The 20,218-nt window shown below is 35.3% G+C and overlaps 3 protein-coding genes across 4 annotated transcripts; 1 reads left to right on the top strand and 2 right to left on the bottom strand.

Moving 5' to 3' along the window:
- Window positions 1-8,002: 8,002 nt before the first annotated feature.
- Window positions 8,003-10,273, top strand: mRpS34 (mitochondrial ribosomal protein S34). The gene is made up of 3 exons (XM_073091764.1): window positions 8,003-8,296; window positions 8,752-9,000; window positions 10,023-10,273. Exons 1-3 carry the CDS (start codon window positions 8,114-8,116, stop codon window positions 10,179-10,181), a joined length of 591 nt encoding a protein of 196 aa, XP_072947865.1. The 5' UTR covers window positions 8,003-8,113; the 3' UTR covers window positions 10,182-10,273.
- LOC140756277 (uncharacterized) lies at window positions 10,270-13,586 on the bottom strand. Its single transcript, XM_073091761.1, has 5 exons — window positions 13,210-13,586; window positions 12,776-12,915; window positions 12,104-12,198; window positions 10,605-10,734; window positions 10,270-10,396 (listed from the first exon to the last, which is right to left on the bottom strand). Exons 1-5 carry the CDS (start codon window positions 13,463-13,465, stop codon window positions 10,301-10,303), a joined length of 717 nt encoding a protein of 238 aa, XP_072947862.1. The 5' UTR covers window positions 13,466-13,586; the 3' UTR covers window positions 10,270-10,300.
- Window positions 13,587-14,052: 466 nt separating this feature from the next.
- Window positions 14,053-19,923, bottom strand: LOC140756273 (uncharacterized). Of its 2 annotated transcripts, XM_073091755.1 has the most exons (6): window positions 19,764-19,923; window positions 17,736-18,098; window positions 16,456-17,628; window positions 15,345-16,154; window positions 14,952-15,244; window positions 14,053-14,844 (listed from the first exon to the last, which is right to left on the bottom strand). In XM_073091755.1, the coding sequence occupies exons 2-6, from the start codon at window positions 18,093-18,095 to the stop codon at window positions 14,235-14,237; spliced, it is 3,246 nt and encodes a 1,081-aa protein (XP_072947856.1). In that variant the 5' UTR covers window positions 18,096-18,098; window positions 19,764-19,923; the 3' UTR covers window positions 14,053-14,234. The 2 variants fall into 2 exon arrangements, with proteins under 2 accessions (XP_072947856.1, XP_072947858.1); XM_073091757.1 differs by lacking the exon at window positions 15,345-16,154.
- Window positions 19,924-20,218: the final 295 nt, after the last annotated feature.

The raw sequence follows: 20,218 nt of genomic DNA on the forward strand, positions 1-20,218 counted from the left end.
ACAAAATAGCAAAAATACAAATACAATACTTAATACACACCTTTTAAAAAGCAACACAACCTTATGTATTGTTTGGTTATGTGAATACAACTTATTTACATTCTACTCATTTAAGAACATGCATAACGTATTAGAGATATTTCATGTTTCAATATCATTTTCAAATGATGGACATTGAATAAACTCCTTATTCCCCTTTTTAGGAAAATAAAGTTACCGTAAAATAAACCATTAATAATTTGTGAACCTATTTACACTGTATGCAATGGCAGAAAACCAAAATAAGAGTTATTATTAATGATATACACAAAGTAGGTTACATACTCAGAAAATCAGAAAAATACATTTCAATATGGATAAAGTTAAGATTGAAGGAAAGACTCCTCGAAGGCAGAGCCCAACACATAAGTCTCGGCCAGATTGACCAATAATAATAATAAGTAAGGAATAATAAGGAAATGCTCTCAAAGATAGTGTGAGACATAATATATTTCATGGTGATATGGGAAACATATCGACCAATACCAAATCAATATTATACCATAAATATAGGTACCTACTTATGTCGGAAAAGATATACAAGCTGTTTGATATATTTAGAAAATAGTTCTATACCTGGAGCCTTCAGAAAAAAAATAGTACTAACAGTTGTTACTTAGTAAAGTAGGAACCAACTTGAACCATGGTGTTTGGATTGTAATGAAAGCAATATCTACTATATATAATTTTCACTTCAGCCAGTGCTTGTAGAGAAAAAAATTGTTATATCGCCACTGCGTGTCGCTCTGTAAAGATTTGATTTTGCTATCTACAAAACGTATTCCAAAGGATAGATTTATAATATTGAAGGATTTATAATATATAATATTTATTGAAGGTGGAAGAACACTGTGGTTCGACTCCGGCAGCACCACCACCACACCTATTTCTGCCTCATAACAGCAGTGTTAAGCACAGATGTGTTCCGCTTTGAAGGGTGTGGTAAGGAAGACATACTTCTCTGAGGCGTTCCAGCTTAGTCCTCTGGTGTAGCGGCGCATCTGTGGCCGACCTCAGGTAGGAATATCTAAACCTATCTGGGTTTGATTACAGATGTCCACGGGCGGCGTAGCCACTTACCATCAGGTGGACAGTATGCTCGTCTGCTACTCCTATATTATAAAAAAAGTGGCTAAAAGTGCGCCGCTACACCTGAGGGCTAAGCTGGAACGCCTCGGAAAAGTATGTCTCCCTTACCACACCCTTCAAACCAGAACACAGCAGCGCCTAACACTGTTGTTATTCGGTAGAAATAGGTGTGTAGGGTGGGTAACTTACCATCAGGTGGTCTACATGCTCGTCTGCTACTCCTATATTATAAAAAAAAATAAAGATTTATGATTGATAACAAAATACAAATTCATTATTCAGCAGTACCCAGTGGATATGGTGGCCGCACCAACAACTTCTTTGTAGTATGACGTTTAAGTTTCTTTTTACCACGCTTTTATTGGCTTGACCTGTGTGTATGTATGTAACGGAATCTTTAAACTCGATTATTACCCACTTTGAACGGTCCAATGATACTTATGAAGAACCGATGACAATATGCAATTTTAATAATTTTATCCCATTCGCCTCATTAGGATCGTCAGTAGGAATCAGGATTAACGATTTCCCTTGTGCGATTTTTGCGTGGTTTTTCTGAAAGGGTTTAAGGATTTAACTACATCTATGTTTCACATTTGAATTGCGTTAGTTGTGTTTGGCACATCCTCGTTAAACAGAAAATATACCAGTGTGCTTTTGTGTTTAAAGTTACTGATTAGCCTTCCATAATGTTACTTTTAAATTTTGAATTCACATAACCAAAATATACATTATTTATTTAATTATTTCGTCAAAAAAAATTGAAGCGCCTACATGATACAAATATTATGTATATTATAATACAAATAAATCAATAAATTTTCCAATAATAAAAATGTATCACAACCATGACAAGTGATAAATACATAATTTGGAACATGAATTTAGATATAATACAATAAAACATAAGGTAACGATAATTCAATAATTAATTAAAAATTATACAATTGTCAAAACATTGTATAGAAAAATTTGTAAGCTAGAGTAATATAATACAGTAATAATAAATTTAATATACTTTATAGGACCTAAATGGATCAAAAAGCTTAAATACATATGAATGTAATTGTTTTGCTTTTAGCAGTGTATTTATTATGTAAGTAATGTTCTTTTGCTCATTTATTAATAAAACAAAAATACTGAAACAGCTATTCAATCACAGATTAAATGTTGCAGAATCCAAGTCAATCACAGTTGTTACTCTTGAGTAATTTAGAAAATAACATATTTACATTTTCTTTGGGTAGATATGGGTGGCATTGAATCCATTGAAATCGTGCCCTACATACTCCTTAAATCTTTAAATTTTCTTCATGATATAAATGTAAAACCAACTATAAAATTGTAATAATTAAAGTACGAAAAGACTTCTAGTTTATATTTGTGTTTGAGTACTTCTTACTAATCCAGGAATTGGTATGATAATAATATATATAGGAAATTAGCTACTATTCATTGCTTAAATATCAATTCCTGAGAAATATTCTCATAAACTTTTAACATTTCCCTGTGCACTTTGTATTTAGATTCAATTTGATTATTAGATTTCTACCCATCACAGCATTTTTATATATGCAACATTTGCATTGGTAAAGGCAGAAACATAATATTGAAATGCTACAATACCCGATGAACATTCGACGTGACACAATCTTAATGTAATTTCAGTCATATAACATATTTGTCATATTGGAGCTGGCATTTCAATAGTGTGTTTCCGCCTCAATACTAATACATGACAGCTACTAAGTTATAATGTTTAGGTTGTAGAGTTACCATACCTATTACATTATTTACTGTAAAGCACTTATATCAGGTAAATCAGCAGTATCTACTGACTCAACTCCATAATAAACTGATTGAATAGGCTCTGTACAGCGATTTTTGTAGTTATTTTTGTCAATATAGCCATTAGTATGAGCTGTAAATGATTGTTGTTGAATATTTTGATTCAATATATTTGTTACACTGGTAGTTATCTCGTGTTCTGGTCCCCAACTAGGTCTGGCTGGCAGCGGTTCTGTAAATACATACAAATGTAACTTTAATATGTTGCAGAAATATATAGAAAAATTAAATTTATATACTCTTAATTATTTAATTTAACATTTATATTGATAATATAATAATCTTGAGTTACAATTTTATCAATAAGGTGAATATAATAAGTTACCTACACAAAGAGGCAGAACCCTCTGGTTTGACTCCAGCGATACCACCGCCACACCCATTTCTGCCTAATGATAGTAATAGTAAGCACTGCTGTGTTTTGGTTTACAGGGTGTGGTAGGGGAGGCATAAAAACAGTGGTACCTTGTAACATGCGTGCAATCTCATCCCCTGCTCTGTATACTTCAGCTGCCACAACCACATCCTTCAGAGTGGCGAGTGGGCTGCACACAACTCAACATTCTTTACTCATTCAGCGAAATTAAAAACAGTGGTACCTTGTAACATGCGTGCAATCTCATCCCCTGCTCTGTATACTTCAGCTGCCACAACCACATCCTTCAGAGTGGCGAGTGGGCTGCACACAACTCAACATTCTTTACTCATTCAGCGAAATTAAAAACAGTGGTACCTTGTAACATGCGTGCAATCTCATCCCATGCTCTGTAAACACCAGCTGTCACAACCACATCCTTCAGAGAGGACAGTGTGGGTTGCACACCACTGTATTTTTTTTACTCATTCAGCAAAATTAAAAACGGTGGTACCTTGTAACATGCGTGCAATCTCATTCCCTGCTCTGTAAACACCAGCTGCCACAAGCACATCCTTCAGAGTGGCGAGTGTGGGTTGCACACGGCTAGACATTCTTTACTCATTCAGCAAAATTAAAAACAGTGGTACCTTGTAACATGTGTGCAATCTCATCCCCTGCTCTGTATATGCCAGCTGCTACAACCACATCTTTCAGAGTTGCAAGTGTTGGTCGCACACGGCCAGACGTACCCCACTCGTTCAACAGGATTTCAGCACAATTCTGTTTCAATTGCTTTGCATATGCTTCAATCTGACTGAAAATTATAATAGGTATAAAATTTAATATGACTCATGCACTAAAGCAAATAAATACTGACTTCAATTTCAGGCCCTGATTGTAACCTAGGGCTTTCATGTATGTCATGTAGGGTTCATATCAACCCATCATTGCCAGTGAGGCAACACAGGTCTCTTCTCAAACTTAGAAGCGAAATGTGGCCAAGAGCGAATTGAAAGACTAGAACCTTAGACCCCCGATTGAGAGGCAGTATTTTAACCCCAACTCTATCACTACCTGTATACAGAATACTTAAAATAAATGTAACAAGTCAAACTTTTTTCTATTTTAGCCTATTTACTTACCTATTGATGATAAATACATACATAAGAAACTTATAAGAATAACATATGCTCGGTAGAGAGTATATTTGTTCTGTGATCCTAATTTAGCAATTTGGTAAAAAAATCTTTTAAGAAGCTTACAATTATAAGTTGTTAATATTTTTTAATTCAATAGTAACCGATAAATATATTTTTATTGAATGTAACATACCGTATGTGTTCAACATTGTATTTAGGCTCGAACTTCTCACTGTTTGGATTTTTTGGTATAACGGCCATAACTTTTTTCCAATCATTATTTGTTTCCAAAATATCCACAATAACACTCAACGTACCCGCAGGCATTGATCTATAAATATAAAGATCCGCCACAAGCGGGCAAAACTTGAAACATACAAAATACGGCAAGTGGTGTAAAACGACTCCAGCCAAGTCCAGTCGCTCTCGCGCGGCGTAGTAATACACACGAATGTCACGGAACACGTTGAACGTCATTATTTTGAATTTAAAGCCTCAAAATGCCTTCTTGTGCAATGCGTAAATGCAAAAATTATGCTCGAAAAAGAAACAAACTTCATGGAATCACCTATCACACGTAAATGAAGAGAAATTATTAAATTTCGTTTATTTTTCGTGTTCGATCCGCCATGATTACGTGAGTAACCAGAAAGAGACAAAGTATGTTTTTGTCAATGAAAGTGATAAAGACGCAAAATGCATGGTCATAGATCAACAGAACAGAAGTGACATTTTATTGAATCTGACGATGTTCATATGTCGTATGTTATAGTTTAAGATCCCACTGCTTAATTTTTATATTAGTGTGTTTTTAGTCAAAATATAACATTTTATGGTTTATTTTAATAAAATAAAATCGATATATGGGAAATTCTGTATCCTAATCTTTAAATTTCCTTCGATACCTGTGGTAAATTATAAAAAATATTACCATAAAATTTATATAGGATAGTATACGGTATTTTAAAATTTCTTTAATTGAATAAATATTTCAATCATTAAGGTCGTATTTCTTCCTTAACCTAAACATAATTTAATAAATAATCTTTGTATAGCCAGAAATTAATCCTCAAAAAGACCACGGTAAAATTAGAATCTTATATATAAAATTCTCATGTCACAATGTTAGTTACTGTACCTACTCCTGCGAAACGGCTTTACTGATTTTCACCAAAATTTATATGCATATTCAGTAAGTCTGAGAATTAGCTACTATCTATTTTTCATATCTCTTAAGTGATAAGGGTTGTTCACCCTTAACATTTTTTTTATTTATATGGCAACACAATGTTTGCTGGGTCAGCTAGTACATTTATAAAATTTACACAACTTTGCAATTAATGGTCGTGTGTAAAATAAAACTGATAATAATAAACATAGATTAGTAAAGATACTTCGCCGCCTTGAAATTGAAATAAGCCACAAACGGCTTAATAGTAAGTTCTTTTTTTGAATTCTTGACAAATAAAAACATTTTTAGAGAAAATATACGAATAAATAACTAATACTGCGTAATTTACATAATAAATAAATAATTATTTCAAATATTTTAGAGACATTTTAGCACGGAGACGTGGCAAAACTTTTTTACAGAACTATTTCAATTCTCAAAACTGGGTACATTTTCTTGTTAGGAGTGAGTAATATTTACTAATCTATGATAATAAATATAAACTATTTTTAAATCATATATTTTAAACCAGTCGATACATCTGTATAGATACATTCTTTCAAATTATATTTTTATTTAATAATTATTTATTTAGTTAAACTGTACTATAACATTTCTACGTAAACGACGTACTAAAACTATTATCGACAGTTTTGGACATTTTTTACCTTCTGTTCCATTATTTCATTGTCTTTGACAAGCATGCGGATCAATGGGATAGCCACCATACGTCCCGTTTTTAACGGGACAGTCCCTTTTTCCGATGCTTCGTGCCGTTGTCTCCGAAATGAACCGTTGCCATTGTCAATTAAGTAACAGTATATAGTATAATTATGAAAAAAAACATGGGGTGCTCCATTTACCAGTTTTGTAAAAAGCGCCCCACATTTTTTCCACAATTATACTATTTACTGTTCCTTAAATGATTCATAGATTGAAAATTATTTTCTACTTTTTAGTTAATTTTATCATAAAAGCGTGTTTTTTAGTATTTAACTATATTTTTTCAAGTAAAAAGTATTTGACTTAAAAAAATCGATGTCCCGTTTTGACTGAAGTAATCATTGGTCACTATATTCCATGGTCAATATTTACGTTTGCGTAGACTTGAAACGCAAGGTCAAACACTAGTTGTCTTTTTTTATCACATTGTTCTAATAGCTCTGTCCCTCATAGAACATTTGTCTATGTAGTAAAGGTAAGTAAAATAAAAAACGTGCATGTGTGCTATCAAAGCAGTTTCGCTCAAGTTTTCTCTTAAGTTAGCGGGCGTATAACGTGTCTAGTATAAAATGTCATTGACCCGCAGGTAGTTTTCTAAGTTCCACATCTCGTAACATGATTGTAATATTTGTAATATGCATAATACAGAGTACTATTAACAGTATAACATGACATAATCCTTTTTTCTATATTTAAATCTATTGCTTATTGGATTTTCCTGTTTCTAAGACTTCCAAGAACTTAAGTCTACTAGTATTGCTCTGAGGTCTAAAGTTATTTAAAAATAAAATATAAACTATAAAGCGGCTGTCAGTGTCAACCTGACTAGTTGTTAACTTGTCATTTGTCAACCTGACAAGTTGTCAACTTGTCATTTGTCAACCAGTGTTGTCGGCACTTCCTAAGTAGAAAGTAGTACTGTCGTCAAAACAGTAGAAAACAGTAAACTTCAGAAAATTTTACATGTGTGTGTAGAGGAAGAAAAGTCACAGAAAAAAAACAACAAAGGTTTTCAAAACCGTACAATCAGTGAAATGCACGTTTATGGGCGTAAAAAATGGTCGTCAGGACTAAACAATTTCTGAAATATGTATTTGTTGACGAAAAAACCGAACATCTACGCGTTATATAATGTGACAAACTTATTTTCATCGTGAATCGTAGATGACAAAATAAAACACTTCAAAACAGAAAACAGGGATAGCAACGAAAACACACAAAATCTATTTTTAAAACAATAGAGTTGGTAACACTGTTGACAACTCTAACAAGTGACCTCACTAATGACACTTTCTCCTTTTATATCATCAAAATTCTTGGAGTAAGGATAACTTTCTTATATACTCTTTGGGATAACGCATGGTAACATAGTTTTTTGTTTGAATCCCCCTTTTACTGTTCTACCATGTCATCCAGTATTAATCACAAAAAAAAAAATAATGTAGTGCCACCTGGACTTTTCTTCTCTGATAAATATGCATTTTAGAGATAATTGAATCCTTCTTCGTCTATATAACAAATAGTCTATTTTAAACTTACTATTTTTTCTAATGTTTTTAAGGACAATATGCTGTTTTTTATTTCAGAAGAGTTAGCAACACTATCGCTGACTGACACATGTCAATGTCACAGACATATGGGTATTATTGGGTATTTGGTGTCATTAAAGTATTTCGATTTTGGTGTCTTTCCCTTTATTTTATATTTGGGTACATAATAACAAACATATAACTTTCCTAAATAAATATGACAACCACGGTCATTCAGTATGTTGGTAGAACTACAGACTTCAAAGGGAAAACATTATGGGAAATTGTAGGAAGCTTGAAGAATCTTGGTGTCGGCAGATATATCGCCCGTTCGGTATTTAAACGGTATCCTGAACCGAGTTTCATGAAAATTGTTAAAGTGGAGACATGTCCGGACGAAGTATGTACCTATTTACTATTTTGGTCTATACCAAAACCTATGTTAACCTATGTTTTTCGAGATTTTCTCCTTAACCTAAAAAACTATAAGTTCACATCAACCCTTTACTCTTCCACTTTGGGTTGGGATCTCCTGTGAGTTACAGGGATTAGGCCAAATTCAGATTGGTAGACTTAAAACATCTTTGACGGCTTTTTTTTTGAGAAATCTCAGGTTCTCCATAATGTTTTCCTTCACTGTTGAAGCAAGTGGTCATTAAAGTCTAATATAAATATAACTGAACAATCAGACGTATGGGACTTCAATCTTAGGCCTTCTGTTTAAAACTAATCTCTCGCTTCAAACTGAATTACTAAACTATCATTGCATATTATTCAAGATCATCATTACTTTTTTTCATTTACCTTACACGAAAATGATCTCTAAGTCTCACATACAATTTACTAAAATTACAGGAAAGGCGACGTGTAAGAGTGTGGGTTGAAAAAACGTTCAGAGGCAAGAAGTTACCAAACATCACTGAAATATACCGGACATCATACAAACCTGATTACCAACTGATACCCAAGGATGAGGAAGCTCAACTGCTGGATGCTATGAAATCCTTACAAAACCGCCCTGAAGAAATTCTCCCCAATAGCATAGAGATGCCTCCGTTGTTGAAGAAGTTTATTACACGAGACCATGAAAAAAAAGGATTGGAGGTACAGTAGTAATTTCTTTTTATTTTTACAGTTTTGCAGAAAGTTATGTTTTTAGAGTCTATGTAAGTATTTTATGTAGGTATGTCACATTCTTTGGCATTCTGAATGACCTCAACATCTTAATGGATTTTAACATATGAAATGTCATTGGATTCGTCTAAATTATCTGAGTGACATGAACTACATTACTTCCCTTGTTTTATCTGGCTGTGCATGGATATCCGTAATCAAACGTGCATAAGATTGAAGTCTCATCAGATTGGCTGCAGATATATTGCTACCCCTAAGGACATCCCATCTAGTGAATGCAATCCCGGTCTCCCGATCCCATGTAATTTTAAGGGATAAATCCCGAAGCATAATATGACAAGATCTCGTTCGAGATTGACGGGATTAGGCGGCAATAGTCAGCGATGTTACACACATCCGCTCGCGACGCCAGCGGTGCGCACTTTGTTTTTTAAGAAGTTATTTTCAAAATCAAATCAAATCTTTTGTTTCCAATAATATTTTGTTTTATTTAACCTCACTATAACCAACAAGCAGTTTTCTAATCCTGCGGGATCTCGAATTTACGATCTCGAGTCAGGGTTGCATTCACTAATCCCAACACTCCCTTACCATACATTTCAAACTAAAATATATTAGTGCTTAGGTCTGTTGTTACAAAGAAATAGGTGCAGCAATGATGTCGCCAGTTACATACCATTAAAGAGTATTAGTGTCTTACCACTGCCACACCTATTTCTGTCTAATAATAGAAGTGTTACGTATTGCTTGAAGGGTGTGGTAGGGAGACATACTTTTCTGAGGCTTTCTAGCTTTCAGGAATATCTAATCCTATCTGGGGTTGATTACAGGTGTCATGGGCGGCAGTAGCCACTTACCATCAGGGGGACAAACAATATATATATATTAATAATAATATAGTTTGAGGTTTTTGGATTTTCAGATGTTTGTATTATTTTACCAAAATTATTGAGGTCTATTGTAATTACATATTATTATTTTGCTAATTTCAGACGCTGAAGGAGTATGTGATGCCTTTATCATACAATCGTAGTCCGAACAGGGTGCACAGGATCGCTCAAGGTGACGAGAAACCTACAATTAATTTTACAATGGGTCTTGGGAAGCCAGTAAGCCCTGGACTGTACGAAGGTGTGCCACTTGAAAATTAAGATAGAGTGTATACATATAGTATCTGTTAATAGTTTTAAATTTATGTATATGTAGTTGCGAATAATAGAGAAATAAAAGACTTTCGAATAAATTTTCATTTAATTTTATTTAAATGTTATTAATCACATTTTGAAAACTTTTGTGTTGAAGCAAACTTCTTAGCCAAAAATGGATTTGTTTCCATTTCTTTAACAGTTTTTTCTATGTCCAGTTTCTGTAAACAATTTTTAATAAGTAAGCATCAAGTATCATCATGTAAGCAAAGAAAGTCTTTTTCAATAAAAATGTAGTTTACTATTTGCCTGTGTGTTTATATTTAGTTCTGTGTCGCAAATCAGAATATTTATTACTAATATAGGAAGTATGTTTTCTACATATAACATTTGTTTTTTGTGTTTGTTTAATATAAAAAGTATACTAACTCTCCAGAAATCACGCATTTCCTGAACTTCATCTTCTCGCTGTACGAAGTACTGTCGCACAGTTTTTTGTATTAACGTGGCTGCGTACTCCTCAGGCCATAGCCACGATTTTGGATAATAAGGCCTGGGACTGAAAAGTAATAAATAATTGAGCATTGTCAGTACAGTAATACCTCGACTTACGCTACCCCGACTTCCGCGAATTCGGAGTTACGCGATTTTCAAATCGATCTCGTTCTCGATACTTCTTTGGTTTAAGCGTCCCGCAACTCTCGATTATGGACTATTCTCCATACCATACCGATACCATACCGAATCGCGATGGATTATTATCAATAATCGAGCCATATTAACCCTTATTGACCCCACAATTATTCATATAAACATTTGTATTTGTTGCGCGAAGTCAACACATTCGAAATCATACCATACGATGTTATGTACATGCTTATCCCGACTTACGCAAATTTGACTTACGCGGTTATCACTCGGTCCCACCAATTGTGTAAGTCCGAGGTATTACTGTACCTATTTTGCCTAATAGCGCCAGTGTTAAAGCAAGGCGTTCAAACTTAGTCCTTTAGAGTAGCAACGCATTTTTGGCCGATCTATGTAAAGACTGTAATCCTATCTCGGATTTATTATAAATGTCTACAGGTACTATGAGGTGGGTTGAATGCTTGTTTACTATTTCTATATTAAAACATGATAATTGTTTCATCAAAAGCAGCATTTTTGTATTATATTCGTGATAGGGATCACTATTATATTGTCCTTATCCTAACATGTCATACCGTTCAGATGTCTCAAGTTTCGAGAATATTGAACTGATTTTCGTCAAATAGCCTGCATAATAAAAAAATAGCTAAAGGGAAATCTCGCGCCACAGGTACCATATCTGGAAAGCGATCGTACTGTGATATTCTTAGTTCGGAGTTTGTATAATATACTATGCAATGTTTTATACAACTTTAATAGCATGATTCAGACTACTTGAGACGCCATATTTTGCCATTTGCCTAATTGCGGAAAATCGCCACTTATTCGATAAAAATTGTAATAAACGTCTTCCCACAATCCCACGTCGAATTAAGTAGACATTTTACACTCATGTCATCTATGCTCATGTTAAGAGTTTCTGACCGAATCTCGTTGATTCCGTGGCGATATTGTAGCAAGTGCTGAAAGGTAGTTTGAAGGTGGTAGAACCCTTAGTGGTTCGACTCCGGCGGCACCACCGCCACACCTATTTCTGCCTAATAACAGCAGCGTTAGACGCTGCTGTGTTCCGTTTTGAAGGGTGTGGTAAGGGAGACATACTTTTCCGAGGCATTCCAGCTTAGTCTTCAGGGGTAGCGGCGCATCTGTGGCCGACCTCAGGTAGGAATATCTCTATCTGGGGTTGATTACAGATGTCCATGGGCGGCAGTAGCCACTTACCATCAGGTGGACTGCATGCTCGTCGGCTACTCCTATATTATAAAAAAGGTAGGTCTTACTTTGTTTTTAAATACTTGCGGACCCAAGGCATGTTGAATAAGTGCGTGATGACTTCTTTGCGGCCAGGATATCTTGGGTTATTGTTCCATAATACCTGACAATGAATATTTGTGATTATTAATCTTTATATATATATTTCTTATGTGCGTGTGTATGTCACTGAATTCTTCCTAAACGATTGGACTGATTTGGATGAAATTTGTTGTGTGTGTTTAACGTGGGAAAAGGTTTTTTTAATTAATTATTAATTTGTAAGTAGTTGTTGATTTTGGAATGTTTCACATTAGATTCGACAGACTTCGCTACCATCGCAGTTTCAAATATTCTATTTACCCGTAAGTGATTAACATATTTTTAATTTATATGGCAACACAACTTTTACCGGGTCAGCTAGTTAATTATATTATAGTAAGCCTCGGTTATATTTATCTTTAGGTACACTATTATACCAAGCTATGTAACTTTTTTCATGAGGTTTTTTAAGTATCTGTGACCGGTTTTATATAAGACTCCTAAGATTTTTTAACCAAGGAATGACGTTTACTAATCGTGAGTTAATCAGAACATCCTATACCTACTGGCTAAACTGATAACCGTGAAAAGTCATTATTGTAATAGATTGCTATTAAAACTTATAAGCAAATTTAAACTATTGTTATGCTTACGTATACCTGAGCTATATGGTCAAGACCATTGAAAAAGCATTTTTGTCTGGTCAAAGCTTCCCAAAGTTTCGCTTTGTTTAGTGTTTCTTCCAGCGCTGGTATCAGGTGAACAAACACTTCGTTCTTGATGTAGTCGCATTCTGTTTCTGAAATAAATGTTATCTGTATGAAATTGTGTGAAAGCCTGTGACCGACCTCATGTAGGGAACTAATAAAATACATAGAAGGTTCAGAGTTCGATTCCCGAGTAGAAAGACGTCTAATCTATTTTCTGTCTTGATCATTGTATACTTAACTTTGTGGCACGAAGACAACATCAGGTGTTATGGTAAAGTTTGAGGGAGGCCTGTGTCCAGCAGTAGAATAATAAGATTGAAAAGCGTTAAAGATATATGTTATTAAAAAAAATCATCATAAGTGATACAGTTAAAACGTCTTACTAAGAAAGGGCGACTTTGGGATAGACGGCTGCTTGCTCTGTGTATACTCTTCAATTTCTTGGTACGCTTCATCACTCTCCTGGAGAATCTGGTTCCAGTCAGCGCGCGGAGTCTTCCTTAATATGATAGGGAAGTCAATTTCCGAGCAGGGTAAACTGTCGGGTAGGGTAAATGTTGCCAAGGTGTCCACTTGGTCGTTTACCACAGATTTCGCGTCCTTACTTTTACCTTTGCGATCTGTTCCCTTGCCTGCCATATTTTAAGTGATGTATACTAGTTATAATAATATTTTATTATATCTCCTCTTGTTTATTAAACCTCGTAATTGTATATAGTCGAAAAGTCGAAAGTGACTCATCGTTTTGTTATAATGTCAAAATGTGAGATGGTGTGTCATCGATAAAAGAGGATCCATAAAACATTAATTATAATATATTTCACGAAAAAGACCACACAATACTGATGATGTCCGCAACCTATGAAGCAACCTTGTACATATAAAAGTTTAATTATTAATTGCTGATAAACAATTTTCAGGCGCTTGTTCTTTGTACATAAAATTAAAAGATTGTTTTTATAACGAATTAAAATAATTAAAACGATATACGTTGTAAATGAGTAGAGGGACTATAACAAAGATAACTCCCACATCAATTCCCACCATTTACGCTGTAAGTAGGTAATATAATATTAATATGACAATATGCATACATTTTGTCAACGAATGCGTTTTTGTTTAAGTTATTTTCTACTCTTACAAAAATTGGTATTTTATTTTCTTAATTATTTTTTTAAAGTGATTTAAAAATTCTCTTTAATGTGAAACTAGGGCAAATAAAAGGATTATAAATTCTTCATATTTTATTATACAAAATCTGCATAAGCAATTACTCACATTCTCTAGGCATTACCGCCCAAAGATAATAAATTACAAATATAAATTAATTTAACACGTGTCGTCTAACTCGTTGGATAATATAAAGTCTAAAATTGTGACACTACCGACTACTTATAGGCAAAACTCGTTAATACTGAGAGAATTTGCCAGTTATCTGCGAGATCCAATCTAAGTAATGTGCGACTTTCACGTAGACACCAGGTACGCCTGGCTGGCCGCAACCGATGCCCCACGATACCACTCCCACTAGCTGCCAAGTTCCGCCGCGTTCACAGACTAGAGGACCACCACCGTCACCCTTGCAGGCGTCCTTTCCTTCCTCTCCACCGGCACAGATGAATCCTGGATTTAGTTCGTAGTTGTAGCCTAACCTTGTTTGTCTCAACTGTTGTTGACATTGACCATGTCCAATAACAGGTACGTCAACTTCCTTCAAAATATTTTGGTATTTGCCGTAATCACCAAAGGCGTCCTTTCCCCAGCCGGTGGTCCAGCACCTTTGTCCTGCGTACTCAGTGTATTTGTCGGGCAAGCAAGCTGGGCTGATATGGGGATATTTTGTCCATTCTACTGGATGATCTAATTTCAGAATAGCAAGGTCGTTGTCTAAGGTACCAGCGTAGTAAAGAGGGTGGACGTGCACGGAAATAACGTCTCTTTCAATGTATGGATAGAACTCAACGTCGTGATTGACGTCCCATTCGCCAAGACGAACTCTCAGGTCAAAGCCTTTGTATCTGTAAAAAAATAGAATAGATTATAGTATTTATACATATTATAGGGCGAGAATAGAGATTGAAGAAATATGTTTCGAAATATGCAAAAATAAATAAGTGAAACTTACGATTTGATACAATGAGCAGCAGTCATAATATGTAGTCCGTCAATGAGTGTTCCACCGCACACGTAAATTGATTCTTTCGGATCTTTCTTTAATATAGCCGCTTGCCAAGGGTATTCCCCAAATTCGCTGTCGCCGTCGACGTATTGTGGTGTCTTGATTCTTCCATTGATGCCTTGCGAATGTCTGATACCGCATTGCCCACGATTACCGGCCTGAGGTCTCAAAGGTCGCCGACAACAAACTTGATTTTGTTTGCATTGTTGAATTTGAGGGCGTCCAAAGTATCCTTGACGCTATAAAAAGCAGGTTATTAAGTCGTTAAGAATAACAATAACAAAAAGGTAATTGATAAAACTGTTAAATTTGATTTCGATTATGATTCGGAAAGATTACCTCTTGAATAGTTTCAGGTAAAGACTTTTCAGTAGAAATGTCGCGCTTCTTTCTTTCAGGAAATCGGATAGTTTGGCCTCCCCGGTTTGCCCCAAGAGGTTTGGAAGGAATTGTTAGGGACCGGGAGTAGGCGTAGCGGTTGGCATATGTATTTTGATTGTTATTAACACTACCATTAGCTGATCTTTCAAATCCATAACCTTGGTATGGATTATACTCTATTTGATCATCATAATGACCACTATTATCGTCGTCATAGTAATCCTCATTGTCCCCCGCTTGTTCTTGAGGAGCATTGTAAGGATTCAAGCGTGAATACCCGTCATAATGACCATAATGCGGGGAATATACCGATCCATCGTAATGTGGAGGATAATGTGGACCGTGAGAATGTGGAGGATGCAAGTGCGGCTTATGTTGGTATTGGTAATAAGGATTGTGGTGATGATAATGTTCGTGTTTATTTAGAAGATATAGTTTCTTTTCATGAAATAAGTGGCCTATTTTGTTCACCACATGTTCATTTGGTGTTACATGTAAGTTAACAAATGGTTTTACTACTTTTTCCCCGTAATCATCTTTTGTTACTTGTACGGACAGTAAAGGATTTACTGAGAGTAAGCCAAGATTTATACCTCCGCTGTTTAATGCAGGGCCATAAGGATTATAAATAGGATTTGAGTTAAAGGGATTGATTGGATAACCACCATGGGAAGGCTGGGGCAACCCAAAAGAGACACCAAACGTGGGCTGCACTTTTTTGTTGAAATTTCCGCCATTGCCGCCGTAGCCGGCCAGTCCAAGAAGGCGCTAAAGTAATATTTATTCAATAAATGAATAGTTTCTAAATGTAGTGTTAGGTTAATGTCAGTGCCCAATGTTTAGTTGTCCTTTTGTAAGTCATTGCTTTGGATTGGATTAATGTTAAAATATTAACATAATCATATCCAGATACAATACTATTGTTGTTACCCCAGTCTTTGTATTGGTAAGTGAAATGGAAATAAAATGGATAGGAATTTGGGTCCAGTCAATGAAATATTAAAATATATATTATTGTGGTCATGAATTTGAATACAGATGGTAATGAATAATGAGTTAGTTTACTTACAGGTTCTATTTCTTTGGTAGCTTCTTCCTCTTTTTCTTTCACTTCGCGTTTACTGACACTTTTGACTTCAGTTGCATTTTGTACATTATCAATCTTGTCATCAGCTTTAGTTTTGTTCAAACTATCCAATTGTTCTTCAGTTAAAGCATCAATTTGGCTGAACTTGTTACGGGGGTCAATTGGCAAATATAAGTCATCTCTGCGCCCGATAATTTCTTGCGCTGGACATTGATCATAATGTACACATACACATTCTAACCCTTGGGCTTTTGCTTCATGATAATTCTCTTGATATGAATTACTTTGACCAAAAGTAGCTGGGCCCTGATTATAGACGTTGTTATTAGATCCAACATGCAGCTCCTTTTTGTAAAATTCGCCATTCTGACTTGCGTAAGCGCCTAAAGAATTTCCATATTTCTGGTCTTCGAATGCATTATTGGTGAAAGTATTAGGGAGTCCTTGAGTCAATAAAGTGGCACTTCCTTTGTTAATATTGCTATGTCCGAATTGAGAACCATAAATGGTATCTGATTCATAAATAGGTTTAGAATTCGATTGGTAGTTTCCTGTCATAGGTTTGAAACCTCCTGAACTGAACCCACTGTAGTCTCCTCCAGTAGCCGTCAGTACACCAGAGGATTCTTGAAGATGAGCTTGCGATGCTAAGTGTCCGACGGATCCAACCGGTATAGCCACTGGCTTTATGATAACTTTTGGATCTTTATCGGCGTCACTGTGCACGTAATGATGATGTACATGTTGCTGAACAACTGAGTCAGTCTTTGTAGGAACTTTATTGTAGGTCGGTTTTGGAGTTTGGAAAGCGTAAGGTTCTTCATTTGCAAAAATGGGCGGTTTTGTTACATAATTTGCTTCATGTGCATTGTACAAACCACTGCTTTGCGAGAAATGGTAATTGCCGTTGGAGACACCATATTTTTCAGAGAAACCTGGGCGAATGTTGGGTCCATATCCGTTTCTTTTAGGTGGACCTTTGTGTGGGCGTGGAGGGTATGGCATGGGTTTCGCTGGTCCATAGGCTCTAGGCGGACCGCGAACTGGAATCGAAGCTACAGGTTTTCCAATAGGCTTTATATCAACGGGTTGCGCGTAAATGAGTTCATCCGGAGATACATAAGTTCGTTTCTCTTGGGTACCATCTTCTTCGCACTGAAATAAAATTTAAATTTTTAGAGATATTGTTTTCTTTTGATTTTTTGACAAAAATGCATGTATTATGAACATTCCATATATTATCGATGACTAGGTAAACTTACTTCAATAAGTCCGAGAGTACAAAGACGACCTTTGATTAGGTTTCTGGCTTCAGAATCGTCTCCTGCATCCAAAGCTTCTTTGATTGTAGGATCGCTGTATACGTCATCGAAACCACCTAAACTCCTTCCTTGCTTGCTGCTAACCAATTCATCTACAATGTCGTCGAGTACAGAATCCTTAGTCTCAGAATTTTTATCTTGTGCTTCAGCCATTTCTTCGCCTTGCAATAGTTCGGTTGGCTTGTCTTTCGTTTCTTCGACGGCTTTCTCATTTTTTTCGTCCCCACCCCATGACCATTGGGCTTCTGTTCTACTTATCGCTAACGATAGCAGGACGCAGTTTAATATAAACCACCGCATTGTCTGTGAAACAAAAGAAATATTTTGTGAATTTCTGTTCTTATTTAGCATGTAGTAGTTGCGTTTCGAAACTCTGTTAAGTAGGCGGAGAATCACTTTTACTTTCGCGGGCGGTTATATAAGATTCTGTAATGTCAGCGCCCGGTGCGCCGGTCGGGCTCTAGCGGAGGTCTGCGAAAGCACTCTCACGTTAAGCGGTTACGTATGAGGATTAAGTTTAAACGCACGTTTCTAGGTTTAAATAAATATCATCTGTAGATAGCTAACGTTCACTTAAATGTATTTTAAACTATTTCCTGCTTATAATTATGTGAGTAAATATCAGTTAAGTGCAATAGGAAGTCGTCAAGAAGAACGTACACTAAAAATATTCGGTTTTATGGTATCTCATTATTTTTGATGGACGGACATTGTTTTGTTTTTGCAAAGAAAGTGTTATTGGGGTCATTGTCGCTCAAAATCGGTCACGAGCTATTGGTAAGCACGGCGCGTCTCAGTCGATGCGTCATGATACTCGTAACCGATTCTGACGTAACTTCCTAAATGTAACTCAGCTGTTTATGCAATACGTTACAACATAGTAAACAAACTAAAAAATAGGTATGTTTCGTTTTAAAAATTGATGACAGTTTTATCCGTTTTAACAGAGTAGTACCTAAGTATCAAATTCAAGACTAGATAGATTCAAGACTACATATTTAAAAGGTACATTACATAGGTACTCAATCACATCAATTTTTTTAAATCAAACCATAATATGATATTTCGCTAAGTAAGAAATATATTAAAGACAACTAAATACTCTATACGCAAATTCGAAAAATATTCGTCAACGTTAGAACATCCCAACTTTACTACGAATCAAACCTGGGACTTTTGACGCCGGTATGATTATTGTGCTCTTCTGAGCGTAAAACTAAAGGGCATATGTTACAACTTGAGACAAAACAAACAAAGGGATGGGAAAGCGATGTTATCGTGGAATGCTTTGGGAAAAATACTAATGTAAATCTCATTGAAAGTTCAAGCCTATTGTGATCCTGGTACTCACGATCTGGAGTCACTTTATGGTTCAGTGGGAAGTGAAAGTTGCGTCTGTTTGTTTCAACGTATGGAAATTGCCAATTACGTACTATATATACCTGCGTATACGCATTACGTCTAATTACTTATTTGATATTCAATTTATTTTATACAATTTTATACAATCTGATCTAAATTGTATATTTGAGATACCACTTGTACTTGTCAAATGTAAAAGATTTCATCAAAGATAGTCTAAAATTAATTAAATGAACGTGAAGTATTTTAGGAATTTATCTGAATTTAGTATATACCTAGTTTAATAGTTAGTGCATTAAAATGGTCTCTTGGAATGTTTTTACATATTATTATATTTATGAGAAACACAACTTTCTATTTAAATTGCTCGCAGTAAGTTTACGCTCATGCATTTTAGTGGAATATAAATGCTCATGTATCTTTATTAATATATAAAAATCAGTTAATTTTCACAAAATTAATATTTTGGGTATTTTTGACGTCATCACTCATTTTAATCGATTTGAATTAACACAAAAATTATACACTTATATTCCACTTTGCTGTCACTCTGACCTCTATTTCTAGATAGATTAAAAACGAGATCACTTCAAAAACTAAACTTACTTTTGTTTATCCACGTTTGTTTATCACTTATTATTATATAACTTAAGTTATTTCCAACACTTCACCGGCGCTGTGTTTGCGTCCGAATGGCAGCCACATCTACCACCACGTCGCTTTATACTTCGACCAACGTAAAGATGCACGCAGCCCGATTTTGTAAGATGATCGACTCAGACCTCTACCACTATGCGTTAATAAAATTTACACTGATCGTAAACGGTCACATCTTGATAGAAAATTTTCGACAACGACACAGCAGTTCGCGTTTTGGCACATCGTGGTACGGGGCGTGACGTCAATCGGTGTATCATTGATCAACCCCTGTTCATTCACGAATGTGTTCCGAGTAGACGTTGGGCAATATAGTTCGATTGAGGTCATTTTGCGGATCTTAGTTTCTATTGTTGTTAAGATGACATTCAAAATGGTGACAAAAATAGCAAACATTATTTCGA

The sequence above is a fragment of the Epargyreus clarus genome, unplaced genomic scaffold (genome assembly GCF_041222505.1).
Source record: "Epargyreus clarus isolate Ecla_fem2 unplaced genomic scaffold, WU_Ecla_fem_2.2 ptg000034l, whole genome shotgun sequence".
NCBI lineage: Eukaryota > Metazoa > Arthropoda > Insecta > Lepidoptera > Hesperiidae > Epargyreus > Epargyreus clarus.